General features: G+C 42.3%; 1 protein-coding gene across 1 annotated transcript in view; it reads right to left on the bottom strand.

Annotated features, from left to right (window-relative positions):
* Window positions 1-5,088: 5,088 nt before the first annotated feature.
* LOC147608525 (uncharacterized) overlaps window positions 5,089-25,520 on the bottom strand; it is an 81,412-nt gene continuing 60,980 nt past the window's right edge. The window contains exon 4 of the mRNA XM_086789239.1: window positions 5,089-5,349. Within this exon, the coding sequence (XP_086645365.1) occupies window positions 5,261-5,349 (89 nt within the window). The 3' untranslated portion in view covers window positions 5,089-5,260. The remainder of the gene's footprint in view (window positions 5,350-25,520) is intronic.

Genomic DNA, 25,520 nt, shown 5'->3' with positions numbered 1-25,520 from the left:
AGTACCCAAGAGTATGATCTCTTTTATTCATAAAATCCATGTGGACTCTCCATTGAAGATCAGCTAGATCAACCAAGATCTAGTTTACCAAAAAGGAGCCATGGACTCATCCATTGAAGACTAGCAAGGTCAACCAGATCCAGGCCTGTATTCAGAAAATAACTCTAACTCAGTGTTCCATTCTTCCTCGACGCACGTGTGGGTATCTTAGGCGACCCAAAGCCCGAGCACCGTATGGTCAGCACTCTCTAGGATCCTTCGCAGCAGCAGGTGACCTAGCGCTTCACTCATAGAGGGCGCTTCCTTGGCCCCTCATCCACCATACAGGAAGCTCACCATTTTAACCGAACCGAGGCTAGTCAAGACCTCCGCCGACCTTGCCACACGGAACGTCTTTCTTTGACTCTCCATCTGGCTATATTGCAACATTCTCAACCTAGGTCCACGACCTCTTTCTAGAAGATAGTCAACTTTACACATCATTCCTCATCATTTCTCAACCATATCTTAAATCATCATAGAAAGCCTTTATGTAATTCCCTTGTCCATAAATCATTAAATCTAATTATAATGAAATTCCTTATTTAACCAATAATTCAAGTAAGAGTTTCCACTCACCTTTTTCCTATTAAAAACGTACTTAAGATTCTTTTTTTTGAGAATCTAGAGGTAAACTTCATAATTCCAAAAGTAAAATATGTTCGTAATTCCTCTTTCTGATTAAAAAATTATCCATGTTCTCCGATGCATTCTTATATGAATATTTTCACATTCTTTTCTCAATTTTTTTAAAATAAAATATGCTCAATATTCCACTTTTTGAATAAAAGATTTATGCATACATCCTTATGAGATTTACAAAATTAATTATACCCATAATTCCTCTTTCAGCATAAAATATTTATACACACATACTAATTTATTTTTAATCTAAATGAATTATATTCATAATAATCCTCATTTGAAAATTAAAGAAGAATTATACATAACCTTCTCGTAATTTCTAAACTATAATATACTCAAAAGTCCACTTTTGATGAAAGAAAAAGTTTATGTGAATCTTTTCATAATTCCTATAAATTGAATGAATTTAAAAAAATTTATGCATAACCTTCTTTATTTTTCTAGCAAATGAATAATGCTCAAAACTTCACTTTTAATACAAAAATTAATTTATGCAAAAATCTAAGCATAAACATAAACATAAATGCATCTAAACATCTTGTTTATTTAATAAAAATATTCAAATATAACTTCCATATGAAAATAGATATATGAATGTTATCATAAGCTCTCTTTCATAAAATGAATAAATATAAGATTTCTTATCATAAAAACAATCTTAAATGAATTAACCTCATTCTAAGTAGGTTAATAAACATAAAAATAGATTGATAAGCTTAGAGTTTAAGATTAAAAAATGAGATTAGAATTAAGGTTTAACCTTGCAAGAAGGATTTAACCATAAGAAGTGAGTATTTCTTCATAAACAGTGAATATAAATCATAAACAATACACTTGAGCATAGGTGATTAAGATTACTTTATCTAAACAACAACATAAATCAAGAAGGGCATGGTTTTAAGAAGAAACCATGAGATAAAATGGTTCCCAAGCATGTGGAGGAGAAGAAGATAATATAAACATCATTGTTTTGCTTACCCTTGATTTGGGCTTGATTCTTTATCTTGCAAGGAGATGTGTAGCCTTCAAGGAAGATGCTTGGCCACCACCAAGATAAGAGGATAGTCTTCAAGAGAAGAAGAGGTTTAGTGAAGCACCAAAGCTTCACAATGGAGAGGCAAGGAAGAGGGATGAAGGAATTACACTAAAATAAAAATTACACTAGCATGAAAATATTCTAAGATGAAAATACAAAAGAATGGGGTTCTATTTATAAGTGAGGGAGGCCACCAACCAAGCCCAACTGGGATCTAGAGGCTTCCAGCTTCAGTTTAGGCCAATTTGGACAAGATTTAGACTAGTTATGCCCACTTTTTGATCTAGTTTGAAAGAGGAGAGATGAGAGATGAAATATCTAGCCACCTCATGTATTTTTTGAATAAAAAATGACCAATTTGATGTGATTTCTAGGTGCCTCCTTGAAGATCTCTTCCCACTCCCCTGAGGTGTCAAAATTCACATTTTTAAAGATTAAGTACCAGTACTAGTCAACTCTTCATCTTATGTGAAAATTTACTCATTTTTTGTGGATTTTCTTTTCTTCTTGCATTTTTCTTATTCAAACACTTGGATTAATCCCATAGGCCCATTAGAACACTCTTTGAACCTTAATCCAAATTGTTCTAAAAATAGGTACCCCTAGGTTAAGATATCCAGTGCACATATTCAATTAATTTCTAATGCACATTGGAAAGCTCTTTTTAAACTTCATCTTAAAATTAAAGGGTAACTTTGTATCCAAAAATATCTCAAAACTGTATTACCTCTCTCGAAAATATTTTCGCTCTAAGTCAATTTAGGAGAAAATGAACTATTTCAAAGATTAAAGTCAAGGAAAAGGTGTATAGTGATGTCTTAACCTTCTAGATACAGGAGAGGAATCTTACAAAATATGAGCTAAACTAGGGTAGAATTTCGTAACACAAATCTCTACATGGTTTTTTTCAATGTCAATATATGTTTATGGGATTAAAAGGTGGACAAAAAATCAATTATTAGTAGCTCAAGGCCACTAATAGAGTGGCAATCTAATTTGTCTACCTCACCAAAATGTCAATGTCAAGATATCTTTATGATATCAAAAGCTAGGTATAGAAAAGCAATTATTAGTAGCTCAAAGCTACTTATAGGGTGGCAATCCAATTTGGCTACCTCACCAACCTAGGCAATGCTTAGAACGTTAATCTCAAGAGCTTGGAAAACAGAGTACTCATCAACCTCTTCCATAAAAACCCAAAAGAGTCCGAAAGAACCTTCTTCCAACTCATCAGTATTGGGTTTCCAAGAATATATTATAAGATGAATTCTACGAGGGTAATGAAAGTGTGGATCCCCAAAAAAATCCACGATATCCCCTTAGCTTGCACAAAGAAAGTAAACTCCACAACAAAGGCACCAATCCCCACATCGTAGAGTCCACCAAAAATAGATGCTTACATGCCTACTCATTGCCCTTCAAGGGTATTATGATGGTAATTCCCCCATCTGGGTGTCCAAAGCCATCAAAGAAAGAATCGCCTCACTCTCCATTGTTGTGTCAAGAAGAAGCATGCCTACGTCTTGAATGGTGTGGACCAAAGTAAGAACAAGCAAACCACAAGAAACCTCTCCCAAAAATGGAGAAGCCACAAGAACATGCTTGCACTATGAACAATAAGGATAAGCAACAATCGAAGCTTCAACATCAACATTTACTACTACTACTACTACAACAGCGTCATCTGAACACTTATAAATGACAACTTAAACTGTTTGTCAACTCACTTTGGAAGTCATTGCAATGGGATACCGTCAAAGCTTAGCAACAGGCATAAGAACCTACAATGCTGAAAAAAGAAGCTAGAGGACCTTCGAATATTCACGTGTGAAAAACCCCAGACAGCCACACCGTGATTATGTCAAGTTTTCATGTCTACAAAAGTTACTCCAAAGGAAGAAAGATTCATGCTTAACCCTTCACATTGATCAGGTGAGCAACAATATCACCTCAAAAGCACGAAATTCAAAAGTTCAATTGGCATAAAGAACCAATGAAAGTCACATTATGAGAAACTCAGGTTTTTCATGCCCCAAAAAAAACATTCCAAACACAAGAAGAATCATGCTTAGCCCTTCACATTAATCAAGTGAACCATAAACTTACCTCAAAAGAATTCAAAAGATCAATGTGATGCAAAAAACCAACGTAATTCATACCGCGAATGTCTCAAGCTTTTCACTCTTCAATGTTCCAAAAATAATATATATATATATAATTAAACAGAATATTATATATGCTTTCCATCATTACATGGCACAACTCTAGAGAAGACGGCCTTTTTAAAAAAGTTAAATGTCAAAACACTTCTCTCCGATCATTTAAGAAAAAGTCTATTTGCTCAAGGTGCCCAAAAAAAATGACCTCTACTATAGTAAAAAGATATGTTTGTACGCTAGGAAGAATACCATCTCTCTCTACACATGAAAGGGCTCTAAAAGACTCCCCCCAAAAACCCTAATAATCTATTCATTGAGGAACAAAATTGTTACCCTGGTCGTGGTTCAACATTTTAACATAATTGTTGTCTTAATTTGTTGCTTCGGTTATCGTAAAAGAAAAAGTTAAAATAGTTTTATAATTAACTACATTAGAAGTTAAAAATAGATGTGTGCTCTCTAGAAATGCATTGTGAACCTTCTTTTTTAGCCTATGCACCTTACTTTTAGAGTGTAAGAATATTCCCTCCTTTTTTATGGTTTAAACCATTATACCACCCATAGTGCATTCCATGTTGGAGGTGGAACCTTGCATGCAGGGAGGAGGAAATCGTTCATCGTAGGAACTGATCCCACTTAGTGAAGTGTTGACTTATGTGGATAAAACAGGGAATAGTCCAGATATGGTGCCCTTCCTGGGCTGTCTAATAAGACCGATGGACTTTCCTCCTAACCACTCGAGCAAAATCACGCAGTTCTGATTGTACCTAATTATTTTCTTCCTCATGAATGGCACATATTCCCAAATTTGTATCAGTGGAAAACAATTTCAATGCATATAAATGTTCTCTAAACATATTTTTTATTGTGAATAGTGAAAAAAAAAACTACATTGACATGGCAGATGACCAACGAGCAACAAAAGTGCAAATTGTTTGTAACAATAATGAGACACAATTTGGTAAAGATAGTGTCAAATGGATGGGCTAAAAACTGTTGTCTACAAGATTTAGAAACTAAATTATGAGAGAGAGAGAGAGAGAGAGAGAGAGAGAGAGAGATTACATACACTCATTTGTAGTACTACTATCTACTAATACATGGACTCAACTCTAAAGAGCATGAAGGCCCTCTCACAGTCCACGCATCATTGTGCTAGAGACTCTCAAACACAGCCACATCATGCACATCTTCTTTGCAACCTAGCAATAGCATAATAATGACCTAATTATACCTTAATTAAACGAAATCCAGAAACGTGTATGCATAACCATTTACAGTACAATTCTACACGTATGAGAGAGACTGCTCGTACAATGAGCACCGCTTCTTGAGAGGCCACTCTAGTCCTACTTTAAGAAGACACCTAGGTACAGCCTTGTTACGTCAGATACTCTTCTTGCTTAGCTTTCATAGCCTCTGAACGTTTCCTTGCTTCTTCCAACTTCTTTTTCCGCCATTCTTCAAGAGCTGCAAGAGTCCGCACAAAGGGATTGGATCAGTTTATTTCATCGAAACTTCTCATGAGAATAGATGAGGGCTATTGTGTTTCACGTTGAATTTCTATGCATGCTTGGGTTCTTTGAAGCTTCCAACAGTGGTATCAGAGCCACCTTTAGAAAGTCGTATCTTTGGTTAGAAAAATGATCAAAAATTTTCAAGTAAAATTCAGAAAGTGTAACTATCACAAATTCACAAGCCAATTTTCAAATTACAACTGTTCTTTCAACTTCATCCTTCTTGCAATTATTTTGAGAGAAACGCCGTGGGTTGGTGGGTTTTTTGTTGTATGAGAGAGAGAGAGAGAGAAAGAGAGAGAAAGAGAGTTATGGGCCTATGAGACAAAAGATGATTACAAGTATCCATGGAATATCATCGTCATGGAAAACTGAAACTGAAACTGGAAACCTAGTAACCGGAGCTAAGTGCTAGGTAAATGCACAGAACAACTCGGAGGTCACAAGAATGATCATAATGGACTCCCGAATCTATGGAAGGGAGGGGCCTATGGAAGAGATCCATCATCTGGCAGGAGAGGGTGCCCATAAGATCTGAAATAGTGAAGAGAGGCTGAGAAGAAGAGGCCTCCATCGTGCGTTGGTGACGTGTAAGGATCACATGGACCTGGGCCCCTATGATCCATGTATGTCTTGGATCTACAACTGATGGAAGATCCAGATCTTTGGGGGGAGGGATGTCTAGCTCTCAGAAGGGATCAGGCTATCTCTCTAGTGATCCCACGGGTGCGTGGGACAAGAGGATCTCGTGCTCTGGTAAGTCAACGGCATGTGTGATCCCTCTGTCCTTGTGGGGTCTGAGTGGCTGCCCCTGTGTTACAGGCTGAGGCAGTCTAAAGAAGTCTGTAATGGTGGTCTGAGAGGCATGCCGCTGGCTGCCACCCCCACGGCACTATCCGAGCATGACATCCCAATGATGATGGAGCTCCAGTAGGTACATATGTAAGCATCACTGATCCCTATACTGCATAACCCATGAGAGAGGGACAAATACATAAGGCAATGGAATCTCCCGTGAATCTCATGATAGGATAGGCATCTACACAAATAGTGCTCCTTTTTCTGCACTTTCCTGGTCATGCTTACCCTGTGCATCATGCTTCCTGGGGGATGCCCTCTGCTCTACCAGACTCAACCTGTAGGCGGTGTGATGATAGTAGATACCCTCAGCTGGTAGTAGATACCCTCAGCTCGTCAATGGTGATATGCACCGCATGCAACGTGCCAATGAAGGTATCTAGGGCTCGTGATGAATCCATCACTAGAAACTCGCAGGAAGTGCTCACTGTAGAACAAGAGTTTCATGGGGAGCTGGAGTGGGCCATCCATGTGCAGGTTCGTGTGGACCCTCGTCAAGTCGAGGCAGACAAGGCGGTTGACACTTGCTCTGAGAGATCCAAGAACGGTGAGTCAAGTCCATACTGAAAAGGGGATGGGAGGCAATCCATCTGAAGGCCATGTTGTTCAAACCAGCCGACAACCCATGAGTGTACCAAGACCTACTATGTCTATCAAATCCCCACAGATCTCCTCGTAAAGTGCTCCTGAATTATGACTCGAAACCTACAAAACAAAGCCAAATAACGTGAAGGGGGTGCAGGCCTAACTCAAAGTTTTGCCCACGGCTGTCCCCACCAAGCCACGAGCTGAGCTAACTAGCAAGACGTACCGACTTGTCTCTACCCCGTGACGTCCCATACCGCCACGGAGCTACCCTCGCGAGCCTTGAGACTACTGCCGGCCTCGGCTGCATGAAGCATGTGCACATTTGCACTAGATCCAAGCTCCTCACCATAGAGCTCTCACAAAGACTCGCGAGACTCTATGAACTACTGACTGACCTTGGCCACCCTTTTATAGGCTCTTGGCCGGTCACCGAGCGTCCACACTTGGGCGCCCGCCCGTCAGTCTATTCCTAGCCCAGCTCGTCAATCAGCCTACCTAGCTCCAAGCTTCCCCAAGCCTCAAAGCTAGTCTTGTGTGCATGTTGCACATGGTAGATACACCCTATGCACATGACAATGTCCCTCTCGCGTAATGGAGAACTCAGAGGACCAACCATGGAAGGCAGTACGCATCTAGTGTGTGCACATATGTATGTAGGTTATGGTCTCAAAAAGTGCATCTATGACCAAGGAGACTTAGCCATGATAATCTCATGCCACCTTGATGGCTTACTTCAGATCATGCGTGAAAGCATCATTACCTGCCATAGTAACAAGAAACGGCCATTTCCTAGCCAAAAGTTGTGGAAACTCCGTTTCTCATTCTGTGAGGCTGTCCCTCCAATTGTCCAGCCCCAACAATGTGGGAGAGAGCGGGCAGCCATGTTTGACCCCGATAGTGCTATGGATGGTCCCTAAGAACCCTCTTGGTGCCCGGACTGTTGGGATATTCAGAGCTTCACATGTGTGTTCACCGTGTGCTTGTGCAACTGTGTTTGTGTGCCTGCGTGTGTCCGTGTGTACAGCCTCTAAAAGGGCTAAATGTGTGTATGTCCACGTTGTTCATTTATGAGTGTGTGAACACCTGCTTAGGTGTGAATGCCCTCTTATCTGGATAAGGTAAGTATGTACTGTGTGTCATGTGCCCATTAGTACTCGTGATTAGTGTGAGTCAAAAGATTCGGTCTTGCACCTACAAAAATGTCGTGTACTTTCATTTTACATCAATCAAGCATTATGTAAGTAACGAGTTTGTGCCCAACACTCGTGCATCTCTCTCTCTCTCTCTCTAGAAAGATTATACGCAGCAATGATGTCATTTTTGATGAAACATGTATAAGGAGCCTACGAGGCAACAGGAGCCTGGCAGAGTCATCTTTGATGCTGATGGACATCATGGACAACAACCAAGGGCTGTAAATCAGCCATTACAGCATCAAAACCAGCCCTTAAATGGTGCTGAAAATGGTCCAAATGGACAGCCAGAGATGGCAGAAGATATCCCTATGGATATCCCACAGTTAGAGGAGATACCAGGCATGATCTTTCAACCTTATGGCATGGAACAGGAGCCACCCATAGGTGATATGCAGGCTGGACAGCAACCTGCAAATGATGGTCATTGGGTATAGAGGTCCACAAGACCCTCCAGAGCCCCTGACAGGTTTGTTCCAGGGGTTGACTACTTGATGCTTACTGACTGTGAGGAGCCCTCATGTTATAAGGAGGCTTTACAGAGGACAGACAAGGCTCTTTGGGAGCGTGCTATGAAGTCAGAGATGGATTCTCTGCACAAAAATGGAACATGGAAGTTGGTGCATTTGCCTACAGGCAAGAAGGTTTTGCCATGCAAGTGGGTTTACACGCTCAAAGTTGCACCTGATGCAAAGCCAAGATACAAAGCCAGGTTAGTGGCTAAGGGCATCAAGCAAGAATATGGTGTGGACTTTGATGAGATCTTCTCTCCAGTGGTCAAAATTACCACACTTAGAGCTGTATTAGCTTTGGTTGCTCATGATGATCTGGATTTGATTTAGATGGACGTGAAGACTGCTTTTCTTCACGGTGATCTCCATGAGGAGATATATATGCAACAGCCAAAGGGTTATGCAGTGAATGGAAAGGAGAAGCTTGTATGCAAGCTGAAAAAGAGTCTTTATGGGCTCAAACAAGCACCAAGGGAATGGTATCATAAATTTGATACATTCATGAAATCCCAGAATTTCAGGAGAAGTGACATAGATCACTGCTTATACACCAAGAAAGCTTTGGATGGCAGTCTATTGATCCTCATCTTGTATGTTGATGATATGTTGATTGCCGGGAAATCTCGTAAAGAGATGGATGCCTTGAAGAAGAGACTGCATCAGACCTTTGATATGAAGGATTTGGGTGATGCAAATCACATTTTGGGTATGCGGATACTTCGGGACAGAAATCAGCATGTGTTGTATTTGTCTCAGAAGGAATACATTGGCAAAGTTTTGCAGAGGTTCAATATGGATGGGGGGAAGATGACTAGTACTCCTTTGCCTCCATATGTGAAACTCAGTGCTATGGACAGCCCACAGTCAGATAGTGGCAGGGCTGATATGGCCAAGATTCCGTATGCTTCAGCTTGTGGCAGTCTCATGTATGCCATGGTTGCTACCAGGCCGGACATTGCATTTGCAGTGGGAGTGGTTACTAGATACATGGCCACCCCTGGCAAGAAGCATTGGGAAGCAGTGAAAGGTGTCATGAGATACCTGAAGGGCACACAAGATATGTGCATTTGCTTTGGCAAACAGGATGCATTAGTGCATGGTTACACGGATTCGGATTATGCTGGTCATCCAGATAACCGGAAGTCTACTACCGGTTATGTGTTTACATTCACAGGAGGTGCTGTGTCATGGATATCCAGGATGCAGAAGTGCACTGCCTTATCTACTACAGAGGCCGAGTATATTGCAGGCACAGAGGCTTGCAAGGAGACATTATGGCTATCTCGGTTAGTGGTTGATTTGGGTTATACAGGGGATATTCCATTGTTGCATTGTGACAGTCAGAGTGCCATCCAGTTGGCAAAGAACCCTGTCTTTCATGCAAAGACGAAGCATGTGGATGTGAAGTATCACTTCATCAGAGAGGTGATAGAGAACAAGCAAATTCAGCTTGTCAAGATTCATACGGATGACAACCCGGCTGATCTGTTGACAAAGAGTTTGCCTCCAAAGCAATTTGCTCATTGCAGACACTTGATGGGCATTGGATGAGACCAGTTTCAGCCTTGATATGGCCTTGTATATTATCATGTACATGCTGTTTTTTTTCTTTTCCTTCATTTAAGGGGACCTTGCCTTTAAGTGGGAGGTTGTTGGGGTAAAGGCATTATGCCCACCCTTGTAGTGTGTACAAGCCCATAAGTTATAGTACATAGTACACTTAGTACTTTTAATGTACTAAGTGCACTATGTGTACTAGTGCAAATATACATGTGTGATAGGGGAGTCACACACTCACACTCATTCCATTGAGTTGACTTATCCCCACATGTCTCTCTCTCTCTCTCTCTCCCTTCTTCTCTGTGTATGTCTCCCACATGAAACCCTAACTCTAATCTCCCTTCACAGGGGAACTATCAGATATGATTGCCAGCACCATTGGTGTGAAGCAAGGCTGCCCTCTCTCCCCGACACTCTTTGGCTTATACATCGACGAGGTAGCAGACTACATCATACACGGAGGAGGCTCTGGGATTGACATCTCAGGTACGACTGTACACATTCTATTATATGCTGATGATATCATTCTTGTGTCGGATACTCGGACAGGGCTACAAAGGCATCTACAGGCCCTGGATACTTTCTGTGCGGAGCGAGGACTCACAGTGAACCTTGGGAAAACCAAGGTTATGGTCTTTCATACATCAGCAACAGTCAGATGCCAGCCTATCCTTACACTAGCCCAGGGACAGGTAGAGGTGGTGGGCTCATATTTATACCTTGGGGTCACATTTACCAGCTCATCAGGGAGATTCTCTATGGCACAGGCAGCCAGAGACAGAGTGACACGAGGGTACGCAGCACTAGAAATTTTGGAACGCCAGTGTCACCAGGCACACTTCCAGGAGCCCCGTACTAAGGGGTGGCTATTTGATATACTAGTTACTCCAGCATTGATGTATGCAGCAGCAGTATGGGCACCAGGTTTGGCTACATCCTCATGGACACAGATAGAGCGCCCTCAAATTTTGATGCTCTCACGGATGATCCGCAGCAAACCTTCAGTACCACATGATATCCTTCGAGCGGAGTTTGCGGTACCACCTATGTTAGTAGAGGCCATGTTCCATACTATATCTTTTATACACAGGATGCGGGAGCTCCCACTAAATCGGGTATCTCGGGCTGCTTTTGAGGCATCCAGACAGCTTGCTGAGGAGGTACATACCTGGTCATGGTACTCCCAGGTGGTACAGTGGATATCATCACACAGGATTGATATTGACAGATTACCACCCTTACAGTATGACCTAGCTGCACCACACAGATGCCTCTCTCAGACAGAGAGGAACAGAGTCATGAGACATGACATTTGGCAGGGCCACATACAGGAGACTTGGCTATCTCCTAGTCAGCCACTCCCGACGAAGATACTCTACTACAGAGACCACTTCTTGAGCACCTCCACAGACGGCTTCATCCACCGACCACGATACTTGGAGGTCCACTTATCACATGGAGCCAGAGTAGCCATTGGGCGACTAAGGGTCTCATCACACCAACTAGAGATCGAGACTAGGAGAGCAGCACGCATCCCTCGAGCAGAGCGCATTTGCAGATTATGCCAAACGGGGGTAGAGACAGAGGAGCATTTTGTTTGCCAGTGTGGTGCTTTGCAGGAGATCAGGGCATGCTATCCTGAGGTTTTTAGAGGGACCACATCACTTAGACAGATCTGGGAGAGATCGGACCAGAGACAGCTAGGCAAACTACTACTAGCACTACAGAGACATAGGGAGATCTTACTTCAGACACCCACACATCATAGCGGAGGAAGACAGTCCCAGTTGACGGACTTCTTCCAGAGATTGGCACCAGTAGCCCAGCCACACACATTGGGAGTGACATCTCAGCGAGTGGAGGAGATTCGAGCTAGGCGACGACCCAAACTAGCTGGCTACCAGACACCACGGCTACACCACAGAGAGATCGCGGCCATCTGGTCTCGACACCAGCAGGAGGTCAAGCAGCAGCTGGCACATTTTCGCTCTGATCTAGGACGCATGTTCCAGACATTTACGGCATCCTCAGATCGGATGTATGACATATTGTACCCAGACTATGGGATTGGATGGAGTTAGGAGTAGATAACATATCATACTTGTATCACCCCTTCAGCATATAGAGATGCATTAGTAGCCCTAGTACTCCATCCACACCCTCTCGTTTGTACACCACCATTGAGTCCCCTATGGTCGTGTTGTCATACTTGTACATCTTATTCTCACTCCACATTTTCCTCTTGATGACTGGAGGAACATCATTGTACTACTTGTTTGTCTCATAGGCCAATTTTGGCCTTTTGCAGACGTTAATATATCTTTCTTTCTTTCTTTCTTTCTTTCTCTCTCTCTCCAACTCGTGGGAAATTCTCCCTCTCTCTCTTTAAATCCTGTGGTGGATTTTCCTTCTTCTCTTTTTCTCCCTCTCTATCCTGTGGTGGATGTTTCTCTTCCCTTCTCTCTCTACTTCTACATCCTATGGTGGATAGTTCTCTCTCTCTCTCTCTCTCTCTCTCTCTCTCTCTCTCTCTCTCTCTCTCTCTCTCTCTCTCTCTCTGTGTGTGTGTGTATCGTGTGGTGGCTATTTTCCTCTTCCTTTCTCTCTCTATCTCCCTTTCTATATCTTGTGGTGGATTTTCCTCTCTTTTTCTCTTCTTAGTGTGTTTTGTTTCCCCCTCATGCATCATTTTCTTGCCCCATGCCTCATTGTGTAATATACAACGACTATGGTCGCCCAACAACCACACTCTTCTCTCATATGTTCTGGTTGCTGATGGTTATCTTTCTAATTGGGTTAGTGGAAGCTTAGGTGGTATGCACGTGTGTAAGCAATTGATGCTTTGTATACATGGTGATTCCCCGTGATGGTGAATCCTTGTTCTTGGATTGTGGTGGTTCATGGTGATACACATGTATGGAAATTATGTGGCTCATATTCATGTTTGTTCACCGGGACGTTGAACTCTTAAAACCCGGGGTACTTGTAGAGGGGTGGGATGCCCATTGTAACGAAGTTGGTTGTGTGAAAGCAGGTTGTAGTGTGTGTGAGTTATCCCATATGCGGAGGGGTGTGAATGGGTCCAAAAGTTGTATAAAAAGAGCTTTTTCTAATGGACACACACCGTTCACTTAAGGGGGGTTTGTTGGTCATGTCCACCTGGCCACTCCCGTCTAGTTCAAGTGTGAACCCAACTTACTCACGAGCACTTTTTCCCTGTGGCTGGACACAGGTTTTTTCCCGTGTGAACACACTCTTGTGTGTTGGGCACTTAGCCCTAGGCTTTTTAGTACTCATTTGTACTTTCATTTCATTTATTCAACGAGTACATATTTCCAACTCCCTCACATTTCTTGGTGTGCTAGAGTGTGTGTGTGTGTGTGTGTGCAAGCGAGCTGCCCTCCTACCCAACAGATTTGCCGAGATCAACACATAGTAATGATGCTATATGGACTATCATAGATCACTTTAGTAAATAGGCACATTTTATTCCTGTGCGGAAAACAATCAAGCCAGAGCACATGGCAAAGTTGTTCTTGGCTCAGATTTTCAAACATCCAAGTCTACTATGGGAGATAGAGATCCTCGGACAACCAGTTTATTTTAGCAGGCATTGTTTGATAACATGGACACAAAGCTGAGTTTTTCATCAGCTTATCATCCTCAAAAGGATGGTCAGAGTTAAATTGCAAATTCAAATGTACTTGATTTGCTCAAGTGTTACATATCTGAGCAGAAGTCAGATTGGGAAAAGTATTTGCCATTGGTTGAGTCTACATACAATAATATAGTGCATTCTTCAACTAATAAGGCTCCGTTTGAGATAGTCTATGGCAAGGTGGTCCTTCCACCTACCTTACGAACAAAAGATGAAATCTTTGCAGCACATGAGTATGTCCGAGATCTGGATACTGCATTTGCACAAGTTTGGACAGCCATAGAAAGGTCTCCAACTAAGCAGAAAAAGGTAGCTAACAAGCATAGGCAAGAAGTTATTTTCAAGGAAGGTGATTGGATATTACTTAAGTTCGAGAAAGCACGTCTTCGGAAGCGGCCAGGCAAGGAAGGCAAGTTTCCTAAGCTTTCAAACAGGTATTATGGGCCATTCCACGTATTGCAGAAGATAAACGAAGTGGCTTATATATATACCTTCATAAGGTCAGAAAAATCTGAACTTACGAATTGAGAGATTTGAGAAAGAAATAATAGTAAAGAAGGACAAAGACAAAAACAAAGCATTTGAAAGATCAAAAATAAATAAACTAACAAACCTAGCTATTAAGGAGAGGAAATCAAAAGATAATATCAAACGAAGACTTTTAATTAAGACATTAACCAAAAACAAAAAAACAAAAAAACAAACAAACAAACAAAACAAAACAAAACAAAACAAAAAACAAAATAGCAAAACAAAGAACTGTAAACTCTAGACCTAAAGCACTAAGAACTAGAACCAAACATTAAGCTAAACTTTAAAAAAGACTTCGACTCAAAAGTGCAACCATTAACTCCAATGTCTGTCCGAACATGAAGTGTAGGTTCATCAACTCTATCATGCATAGTGTGGACAATAAGCTATGACATCCCTACTCACGTCATCAATGCCCAAGAGTAGGTGCAGGTTTGTATAAGGTTAGTCCAAAAGAACATGCTTTATAAAACCAGTGAACTGAGTTTCTATCACTCTCCGAAGGTGATGGGCATACTCAGCCATGATAGAGACTTGCACTCAAAGTCTGCTCTAAGGTATATAAACAAACAATTACAAAACATAGGAAAGAACCAAACTAAGTCTATATTAAGCTAGAGCAAGAAAGAAAAGACTAAACAAGGCCTACTCTAAGTTAAAACAACAAACCCTTTAAACATTCCAAAAGCTGAATTACCAAAGATAAACTTACTACGATTCATGAAAGAACGAACCTTTTTCAAAATCTTATTGAAACTATAACCTTTTTCGATAAGTAGCAAAACAATGCCATTCATGCTTTTGTGGGCCATGCATCAATGGTGACTACTCACTATGCGAGATGCAAGAGTGAGCTTGGAGTAGGTGTTGAGGCTAGAGTGAGGAGCATTACCCCCCACTATTCTTGATGGAGTAAATCATGATTTTTTGACATATATTTTAACAGGGGGTGATATTTTTGCCTCCTTTGATGAGGAGGGTAATGAGGAGGAAGTGGACTAATACATTTTGTGGTGCACTAGACCAAGTGTACCTTTGAGTACGATGCGACTAATGATTATGGATTCTCATTTGATGCCCATAGCATGATAATTGGTACTTGGTTAGATTTTCTCCTAGATAACCTTTATATATCCTTAGGCGACTCTTTATTTAAGCAAGCAATTGGTATTCCCATGGGTACCAATTGTGCCGTCTTTCTTGCTAATTTTTATCTTTTTACTTATGAGTTTGATTTTATGGAACGCCTTATTTCTGCTAATACTTGTCCTGTCTTTCTTCATAAACTCTGTAATGTGAGACGTTTTGTAGACGACCTCTTCATTTCCGACATTCCTTCCTTTCAAGAGTTTTTGTATATTAGTCCAAATTTCTTAGGTGGAGGGATCTATCGCAAGGAATTTTGCGAACTTAATCGCACCTCGAATAGCAATAGTTGTGCTTTTTTAGACCTTAAGATCACTCAATCATCTTTAGGCTTCATAGTAGATATTTATGATAAACGCTTACAATTTGAATATGATAACTTAAAGATCATTCGGATGCCACACTTTTCTTCCAATATTTTTGATATAGCTATTATCTACTTTCAACTTTTTAGATTCTGTCGTCTTTGCTCTACTTTGTCTACAATTTTGGTGAATCTTTTCTTTCTCTTATCTACACCTTGATTTTTACTTTTTAACCAAGAAAAATCAAAATGCAAAGCTGACTTTTCTACTAATAAAGCCTTGCATCTATCCTTTTCTAATCTATAGGCAAAAACTTTCGTCATAAGGGATCTAATCCTTACACGTAAGTCTTCTAAGTCTAGTTTGGTGTATAAGGTCGTGAAGTCGAAGGTTTGAATGCATAAAGGAGACGACTTTTCAGCCAAGCTCCAAGAGGAGTTTAAGAATTTCAAGACGGGAACTACTCCTACAGAGACTTTTAAGACCCAACTCGTGTCTGTAGGCACGTCAGCATCTTTAAGAAGATTTTTCCGAAGGTCATGGACACTAGGTAAAATGGCTTTAAAGCAATTTTAGCCATTTAGAAACATCCGTCAGAGATGTATTGCAAGAAGCAGCTATGAACCTGGGCTTTATAGGATTCTTATGAAACTTCCAAACTATATACAAAATAGGCAAAGCAAGGTTGCACTTGAAACCAAACGATTTACAAAAATCTTGGTGGCTTATAGATTGGTATTGCCCAATCACTGGAAAATACATAATGTGTTTCATGTCAGCTTGCTAAGGCCCTATGTGGGACCACCTCCTATGAAACCAGTTTTGGAAGATCCACCAAAAGTGAATGAACTTGAGGAGATATTGCAACCTGAGCTGATAGATTTTCATAAAGAGCACAAGCTTGCAGGTGGCAAGCTAGTGCGCAAGTATCTTGTGAAGTTTAAAAACTATTCGGCTATGGATGCAAAATGGATGGACGAAGCTTATTTTGCCGATTATCCGGAGCTTCTTAAGGCCTACTTGGAAGCTTTTCAATTGCGGTCAACCGCTTAGAAGCCGGGGGAATGTCACAAAATTCCTCACAATTTCTGTTTTTCTACTGTTCATGTGTGGCATGTGGAACCTGACATGACATACATGTATGGCTGGTAGAGCCTGACATGGTGCGTCTGTGTGGCATATGGAGCCTGACATGATAGTACATGTGTGGTTCATGGAGCCTGACATGGTATACATGTATGGCTCATGGAGCCTGACATGATGTGATTCTCTGGGACTGGCTATCCTGGAGATTTTCTGTATTTATGTTATGGGAAGGTTCCGGAAGGATCATGAGCCCTGGACAGTTTAGCTAATACAACTAAGCAGATGGGTGTTTCTTCCAGTCTAGTTGCACTCATGTGTGTGCATGACTTTGATTTTACCTTTGGATGACTTATTTTGTTTGCCTAGACAATGCCTAAGATTTCTACCTGCGTTGTCCATGGGGCCGGGGACGCATGGGCACCCTGTGGACATGTATGTGTGAATGAGCTAAAGAAGCTCAGCTGTAGAGAGTTAGGGTTTCATGTGGGAGACCAGCTGTAGAGAGTTAGGGTTTCATGTGGGAGACACACACAGAGAAGAAAGGGAGGGAGAGAGAGACATGTGGGGATAAGTCAACTCACAGTATGAGTGTGTGACTCCCCTATCACACATGTATATTTGCTCTAGTACACAGTGTGCACTTAGTACATTAAATGTACTAAGTGTACTATGTACTATAAAACTTAAGGGCTTGTACACACTACAAGGGTGGGCATAATGCCTTTACCCCAACAACCTCCCACTTAGAGGCAAAGTGTCCTTAAATGAAGGAAAAGAAAAAAATCAGCATGTACATTATAATATACAAGGCCATATCAAGGCTGAAACTGGCCTCATTCAATGCCCATCAAGTGTCTGCAATGAGCAAATCGCTCTAGAGGCAAACTCTTTGTCAACAGATCAGCCGGGTTGTCATCCGTATGAATCTTGACAAGCTGAATCAGCTTGTTCTCTATCACCTCTCTGATGAAGTGATACTTCACATCCACATGCTTCGTCTTTGCATGAAAGACAGGATTCTTGGCCAACTGGATGGCACTCTGACTGTCACAATGCAACAATGGAATATCCCCTGTATAACCCAAATCAACCACTAACCGAGATAGCCATAATGCCTCCTTGCAAGCCTCTGTGGCTGCAATATACTCGGCCTCTGTAGTAGATAAGGCAGTGCACTTCTGCATCCAAGATATCCATGACACAGCACCTCCTGTGAATGTAAACACATAACCGGTAGTAGACTTCCGGTTATCTGGATGACCGGCATAATCCGAATCCGTGTAACCATGCACTAATGCATCCTGTTTGCCAAAGCAGATGCACATATCTTGTGTGCCCTTCAGGTATCTCATGACACCTTTCACTGCTTCCCAATGCTTCTTGCCAGGGGTGGCCATGTATCTAGTAACCACTCCCACTGCAAATGCAATGTCCGGCCTAGTAGCAACCATGGCATACATGAGACTGCCACAAGCTGAAGCATACGGAATTTTGGCCATATCAGCCCTGTCACTATCCGACTGTGGGCTGTCCATAGCACTGAGTTTCACATATGGAGGCAGAGGAGTACTAGTCTTCTTCCCCCCTTCCATATTGAACCTCTGAAAAACTTTGCCAATGTATTCCTTCTGAGACAAATACAACACATGCTGATTTCTGTCCCGAAGTATCCGCATATCCAAGATGTGATTTGCATCACCCAAATCCTTCATATCAAAGGTCTGATGCAGCCTCTTCTTCAAGGCATCCATCTCTTTACGAGATTTCCCGGCAATCAACATATCATCAACATACAAGATGAGGATCAATAGACTGCCATCCAAAGCTTTCTTGGTGTATAAGCAGAGATCTATGTCACTCCTCCTGAAATCCTGGGATTTCATGAATGTATCAAATTTATGATACCATTCCCTTGGTGCCTGTTTGAGCCCATAAAGACTCTTTTTCAGCTTGCATACAAGCTTCTCCTTTCCATTCACTACATAACCCTCTAGCTATTGCATATATATCTCCTCATGGAGATCACCATGAAGAAAAGTAGTCTTCACATCCATCTGAATCAAATCCAGATCATCAAGAGCAACCAAAGCTAATACAGCTAAGTGTGGTCATTTTGACCACTGGAGAGAAGATCTCATCAAAGTCCACACCATATTCCTGCTTGAAGCCCTTAGCCACTAACTTGGCTTTGTATCTTGGCTTTGCATCAGGTGCAACTTTGAGCCTGTAAACCCACTTGCATGGCAAAACCTTCTTGCCTGTAGGCAAATGTACCAACTTCCATGTTCCATTTTTGTGCAGAGAATCCATCTCTGACTTCATAGCACGCTCCCAAAGAGCCTTGTCTGCCCTCTGTAAAGCCTCCTTATAACAAGAGGGCTCCTCACAGTCAGTGAGCATCAAGTAGTCAACCCCTGGAACAAACCTGTCAGGGGGTCTGGAGGGTCTTGTGGACCTTCGTACCCAATGATCATCATTTGCAGGTTGCTGTCCAGCCTGCATATCACCTATTGGTGGCTCCTGTTCCATGCCATAAGGTTGAAAGATCATGCCCGGTATCTCCTCTAGCTGTGGGATATCCATAGGGATATCTTCTGCCATCTCTGGCTGTCCATTTGGACCATTTCCAGCACCATTTAAGGACTGGTTTTGTTGCGGTAATGGCTGATTTACAGCCCTTGGTTGTTGTCCATGATGTCCATCATCATCAAAGATGACTCTGTCAGGCTCCTGTTGCCTTGCAGGCTCCTTATACATGCATGTTTCATCAAAAATGACATCATTGCTGCGTATAATCTTTCTATTCACTGGATCCCAAAGTCTATACCCCATTTCACCTCTGTAACCATATCCTAGGAATATGCATTTGCGAGACTTAGGATCAAGTTTGGTGCGTATTTCCCTGCGTATGTGCACGTACGCAACGCAACCAAACACTCTCAAGTGCTTGTAGGACGGAGGCTTTCCTGTCCAAACTTCCTCTGGCACTTTCCCACCAAGCCTTGTGTTAGGTGACATGTTTATAAGATGAACGGCTGTCATTACAGCTTCAGCCCGAAAACCATAAGGTAACGCAGCATGTGACAACATAGAACGGACCTTCTCGTGAATGGTCCTGTTCATCCTCTCTACTGTCCCGTTTTGTGGAGAATCATAAGGAGAAGAGAGCTCCCTCTTGATGTCTTTAGCATCACAAAAGTCCTAAAACTGTTTGGACATATACTCTCCACTATTGTCGGAACGCAAAGCCTTCAGTGTTTTGCCAGTTTGATTCTCAACATGAGCAACAAACTTCTCAAACACTGAGAATGTATCACTCTTCAACAAAGAGGATAAACCCACACCTTGCGTGTGGCATCATCAATAAAAGACACAAAATATTTTGCCCCTCCCAAAGAAAGCTGAGGCATCTCACATACATCTGTATGCACAAGCTCTAACTAAGCATCTTTCTATCCAAGAGCTTTCTTGTGGGGGCACTGGAGTTGCCTGCCATATATACAATGCTCACAAAACTGAAAACTTGAGAACTTTAGAGAAGGCAAGTAACCAAAACGAGACAATTGCTCCATTCCTTTGACACTCATGTGTCCCAACCGGCTATGCCACATAGAGATTTCCAGCAGCTCGGTTGCATTTACATTAGCATGGTGACAAGCATTAGCATGCATGAAGTAAAGAGTGTCCACCTTAGAGCCTCTGGCAACAACCAGTGAGCCCTTACTAATCTTCCACTTTCCACCACCAAATGTGGTAACATAACCAGCATCATCAAGCTGTCCAGTAGAAAACAGGTTCTTCTTGATCTCAGACACATGCCTGACATCATGGAGCATAAGCTGTGAGCCATCTGAAAACACAAGCCTCACATCACCTCTGCCAAGAATCTGGCATGCATGGTTGTTACCCAAATAAACTACTCCTTCATTGCCAGCAGTATACCTGACAAACAAGTCTCTGTAACTTGTGACATGAAAGGAGGCACCTTAATCAATGATCCATGAGTGCATACCATGACCATCTCCTGCATGGAGTGAATGGGCATCAAGTGAAGACATGAATAGGACTTCATCCTCACTGTCACCTGCATGTGACACATTGACTTCTTCAATCTTGACTCCACTTTTGCCCTTTGGCTTTGCATCTTTGGCTTCATCTTTGTCTTTGTCTTTTCCTTTGCCCTTTTCCTTTTGATCATTCTTCCATTTGTAGCATTGCTTTTTGAAATGTCCCTTCTTGCCACAATAATGGCATTCCAAGTTCTTTTTGAAGCGGGACTTGCTCCTTCCCCGTTCTTGGCTTTTACCCCTTTGCTGGGATCTCCCACGTGCATTCATTGCATTGGACTTTCCAACAGAGTTGTTCTTCCTGTTTATCTCCTCTTGAAGGAGAGCACCCTCCACATCTGCATATGACAGCATAGCATTTGAATTGCTAGTGACTGTCCTGAATGTGTCCCAACTCTCTGGCAAAGTGCATAAGAGAAAGGTGGCTTTGAACTCATCATCCATTGCCAACTTTTGATTAATGACCTGACTGACAACACCATTAAACTCATTTAGATGGGCTGTCATAGACGCCCCTTCCTTCATTTGAAGACCTATCAGTTTCTTCAACCAATACACTTTGCTTGAGGCACTTTGCTGGGCATACAAGTCCTGCAATCTTTGCCACATTCCCCAAGCTGTCTTCTCTTCACGTATGCTGAAAAGTAAAGAGTCTGACACAGACAACATGATGGTGGATCTTGCCAGCTCATCCATATCTTCCCATTCTTCAGCAGTAAGAGAAGCGGGCATTACACCCCTTTCTTTAATGGGCTTGTGCTGCTTCTTCTAGAGCAACACATTATAGCACTGGGTTTGCCAAATGTCATAATTATGTGAGCCTTCAAGCTTTTTGATGCGAAGCAATGAAGAGCTCTCACCTGCGGTTGCCATAGCAATATGCAACCTTTGACAAAGTCAATGCCTGACTCCCTGCAAGATGTGCAAACACTGCACCAAAGCACACAAAGTGCTCACAGTTGTTCTCCCAAAGTTTATCTCCCACTGCGGAAGCACGAATGCAACTCTCCTCCCACTGAATGTGATAAAATCACCAAAATCTGGTTGCTGCAGATTTATGACAGCACCTTAGATGTGCTCTGTTCCCCTTCCAAAATGCTATACAACAGTACGAAGTGCTCACCAATGATGTACCAAATCTGTACCGGCAAGTACAGCAGCTGAAAATGAGCCTTTTCCTCACTCAAATCAATGTACAGCCATGCCAAAACTTGTACAAAGTTGTACCAAATCTGTACCAGCAAGTACAGTAGCAATAAATGCTCTCCTGGCTGTCCAAATGAGTGAAAATCAGACCTTGACAGTCCCCACCACTGCATACAACAGTCCTGGACAGAAATTGGGCAAAAGCCCCTTGACTGCAAGTGGATTTCTGAGGGTTCAAGGCATAAAAGTCTTCCCTGCTGCTTTGCCAAGCTCAACAAGCACAAAATCTTGAAAAGCCCCTTGATTCAAGATCAATTTTTGATCATGAATGGTACATTAATGCACATGAAGGCATCCAGAGTCAATATGCTTCCCCCTGGCCACATATACATCCAATACATAAAAGCCCCTTGATTTACTGGCACATTGAGTGCTTGACAAGCATCAACACATTGCCCAAAGCATCAAATGCCAGTGCGTGCATGCAAATCAACCCAATTGGCACAAAAGCCCTTTGATTTGTACTCCAATTTCCTGCAATTTAGCCCCGAATGTGAGATTGCTCACATCATACAGCATGTATGAATGCCCAATGGCACAATTACATCAAAAGCCCAAAATGTTAACACCCAATTTCTTGCCAATTGACCCGGAATGTGACCAATGTCACCCAATGTTGCCAATTGTGCTCAAATCTGAGCCATTAGAACCTGTACCTGCTCAATTGATGATAATGGACATGCAAATCCCAAAAAATTGAAGCAAATACCTCTGAAAAAATGCTGTGTACTGTTGTCTCAAAACTGGTGCAGAAGACGTCGGGTCCAGAGGCATCAGATGGCTTGCTGGTCGGGCTTCTACAGTCAGTGCAACACGGCACAGGTGGATTGCTGCAAGAGCCACAGGAGGCAGCGACAGTCACAGCTGACGATGGTGGGCACAGCGGCCACAGGTGCAGGCAAGGTAGTGGGCGACGGGACCTCCACGGGGACACGTAAACGTGCCCCAATTTTTGCTTTGTCCGAAGGGACTGCGTGTGGGCGGCGGGAGCGACGGACGCTCTGTGGTGGCGTGTCGCAGCGCGTGCAACGGCCTTCTCGCAGCCACAGTTCTGCTGCACGGGCGCCTATGCCACGCCGATGACTTGCCGCGCGTCCCCCTTTTCTCGCCTCTTCAAGCGCGCCTGCCCCCACGCTTACACCTACGCCTACGATGATCCCTCCAGTATTTTCACCTTATCGACATCAGGCTGAGGGGGCGCGCTAGCCATGGCTGCTGTTGCTGATGATGGTGCTGCTAGTGTTCTTCCATTCAACGCTCGCTGGAAATCTGCAATCTGCAGTGCAACGCTGAAGCTTCTGTCGTGCAGGGCGACAGTAGGAGAGTAAACCGGCTGGCAGGAAAGCATGGACCGCAGCCAGGTGGCCGACGACAGCAACACAAGCGCCGACAGCGATAAATCCAAGAGGGAAGAGAAAAAAAAACCAGAAAAGCATTGAAACGCCGATTTGGGTTGTTTCGTTTTTTTTTTAGATTAAACTTTTTTTAAGGAGTTTAAAGGCCCCCTCTAAGGTTTAAAGGTGTGTTTTTTTTTAAGAAAACAGAATATATATATATATATATATATATATATATATATAAAAACACAAAAGCAAAAGCTCAAGTTGCTTTTGGGGAAGGTTATATAAACCCCTTAAGTGGGCTTCTTGCCACACATCTCTCAAGTTTTCAAGCTCTCAAGTTCTCTAGCACTTTTCTTGTGCAAGATCGAATTTTCTCTCCACTTGCCCTCTTCACGATGTCGACCCAAGAATCGGAGTTGGAGCCCCTTGTCGAACACGAAGGCTTGCCGGCTACGGAAGATACCGATGCCAATCTTTTTGACGATTATGTGTCCAAATCTGATTTCCAAGAGTTCAAAGTAGCTCTCAAAGCTTCTTCTTCGGAACGTCAGGCACAAATCGCCGCCCAGATGCAAGCTTTGCAGAACTCCATCTCTCTCTTGACCACTATCTTATCTACTCTTTCGAGTATAGATACCTTGGCCTCTACTTTAGGCCCCAACATTACTCCGGAACCATTCAAGGGCGAGCAAAAGCAGCGTACCAAGGAGATCATGGACACTTGGCTACATAAGTGGCAGGTCCATTTTCAGTTTCATCCATATGATGATGGAAAAAAGATCCAGTTAGCAGCAGGTTTCCTCTTAGGCAAAGCTTTGCTTTGGTGGAAGGAAGTCAACCCTAAGCCAACAACTTGGACACAATTTGAAGACGTCTTCAAGAAGGAATTCCTCAAGAAAGAGGATGATTATGATGTTGTTGCCCGGTTTACCGCTTTGACCATGACCTCGCAGCACCTCACTTATGAGGTCTATCTCCAGAAGTTTAGAGACTTGCAGATGAAAGCTACAAAGATGGATCCCACTACTCTTTTGGAGTTCTTCGTAGCTGGTTTACCAAACTCATACCGTTTACAGGTTAAAAATAACAAATACAAAACATTGGACGAGGCCATTCATTCAGCTCGTATCTATGACGATACAATGGTCTCTTCCAAGTCTAAACCCGTTACCAAGCAGGGGAACAAGCATAAAAGAAAGTTCTCCGCACCTATGGCTAACACGACAGAAGGAAAGTCTTCGGACCAACCTTCGAAGAATCCAAGTTCGACTCCAGCGAAGAAGAAACAACTCCTTAAGGCTTTGAAGCTCAAGAAGGAGGACCGTTGTTTTATCTGCGAAGAAAAAGGACACATGCGTAACGAGTGCCCGAAGCAAAAAGGTGCAAAGACCAATGCAAGACCCAAGCCAAAGGCAACTAACCAGTTGTCTTTGACAGGTACGTCAGTTACTGTACTTTCTCGCCCTAGTACATGTTCTGATTGTTTGTTCAACTCTAAAGTTTTTGGCTTGCATGATCTTCTTCGAGTTTATGGAGAAGTGAATGGCCATAGAATCCACATTCTTCTAGACCCTGGCAGCTCACACAATTTTGTTAACTACAAACTTGTGCAGAAATTGAGTCTTGATACGACACCCAGCGATCATACCTATGAGGTACGCCTACCTGCGGGAAGGCAAGTATGGGATCGAAAGGTGGAGATGCTTCCAATCCAGATTCAGGACTACAAAGATACTCTAGAATGCTATATTATGCACCTAGAACATGTAGACTTGTTATTAGGGATTGAGTGGTTTAAGACTCTTCAAGTCTAGATAGATTGGTCTAGTCATATTTTTTCTTTTCAGCATAAGAACACCCAGTATAGTATTTTAGGTGATTGTATACATCCCTCTCAAGGACCTTTGTAAATACAGTTGATTTTGGAAATATAATGGATTCTTCATTGTATACCGCTTTCCATTATGTATTGATTCCACTTTCTTCATTTCTCATACCTTCCATGGATGTCAATGAATTACATGTATTTGAAAGCAAAGAATTACAAAAGATACTTGATTCATTTCAAGAT

Source organism: Cibotium barometz, chromosome 53 (genome assembly GCF_041138505.1).
Source record: "Cibotium barometz isolate CiBa-2024 chromosome 53, ASM4113850v1, whole genome shotgun sequence".
Classification (NCBI taxonomy): Eukaryota; Viridiplantae; Streptophyta; class Polypodiopsida; order Cyatheales; family Cibotiaceae; genus Cibotium; species Cibotium barometz.
The sequence above is the reverse complement of the archived record's forward strand: the minus strand, read 5'-3'. Positions and strand labels throughout refer to the sequence as shown.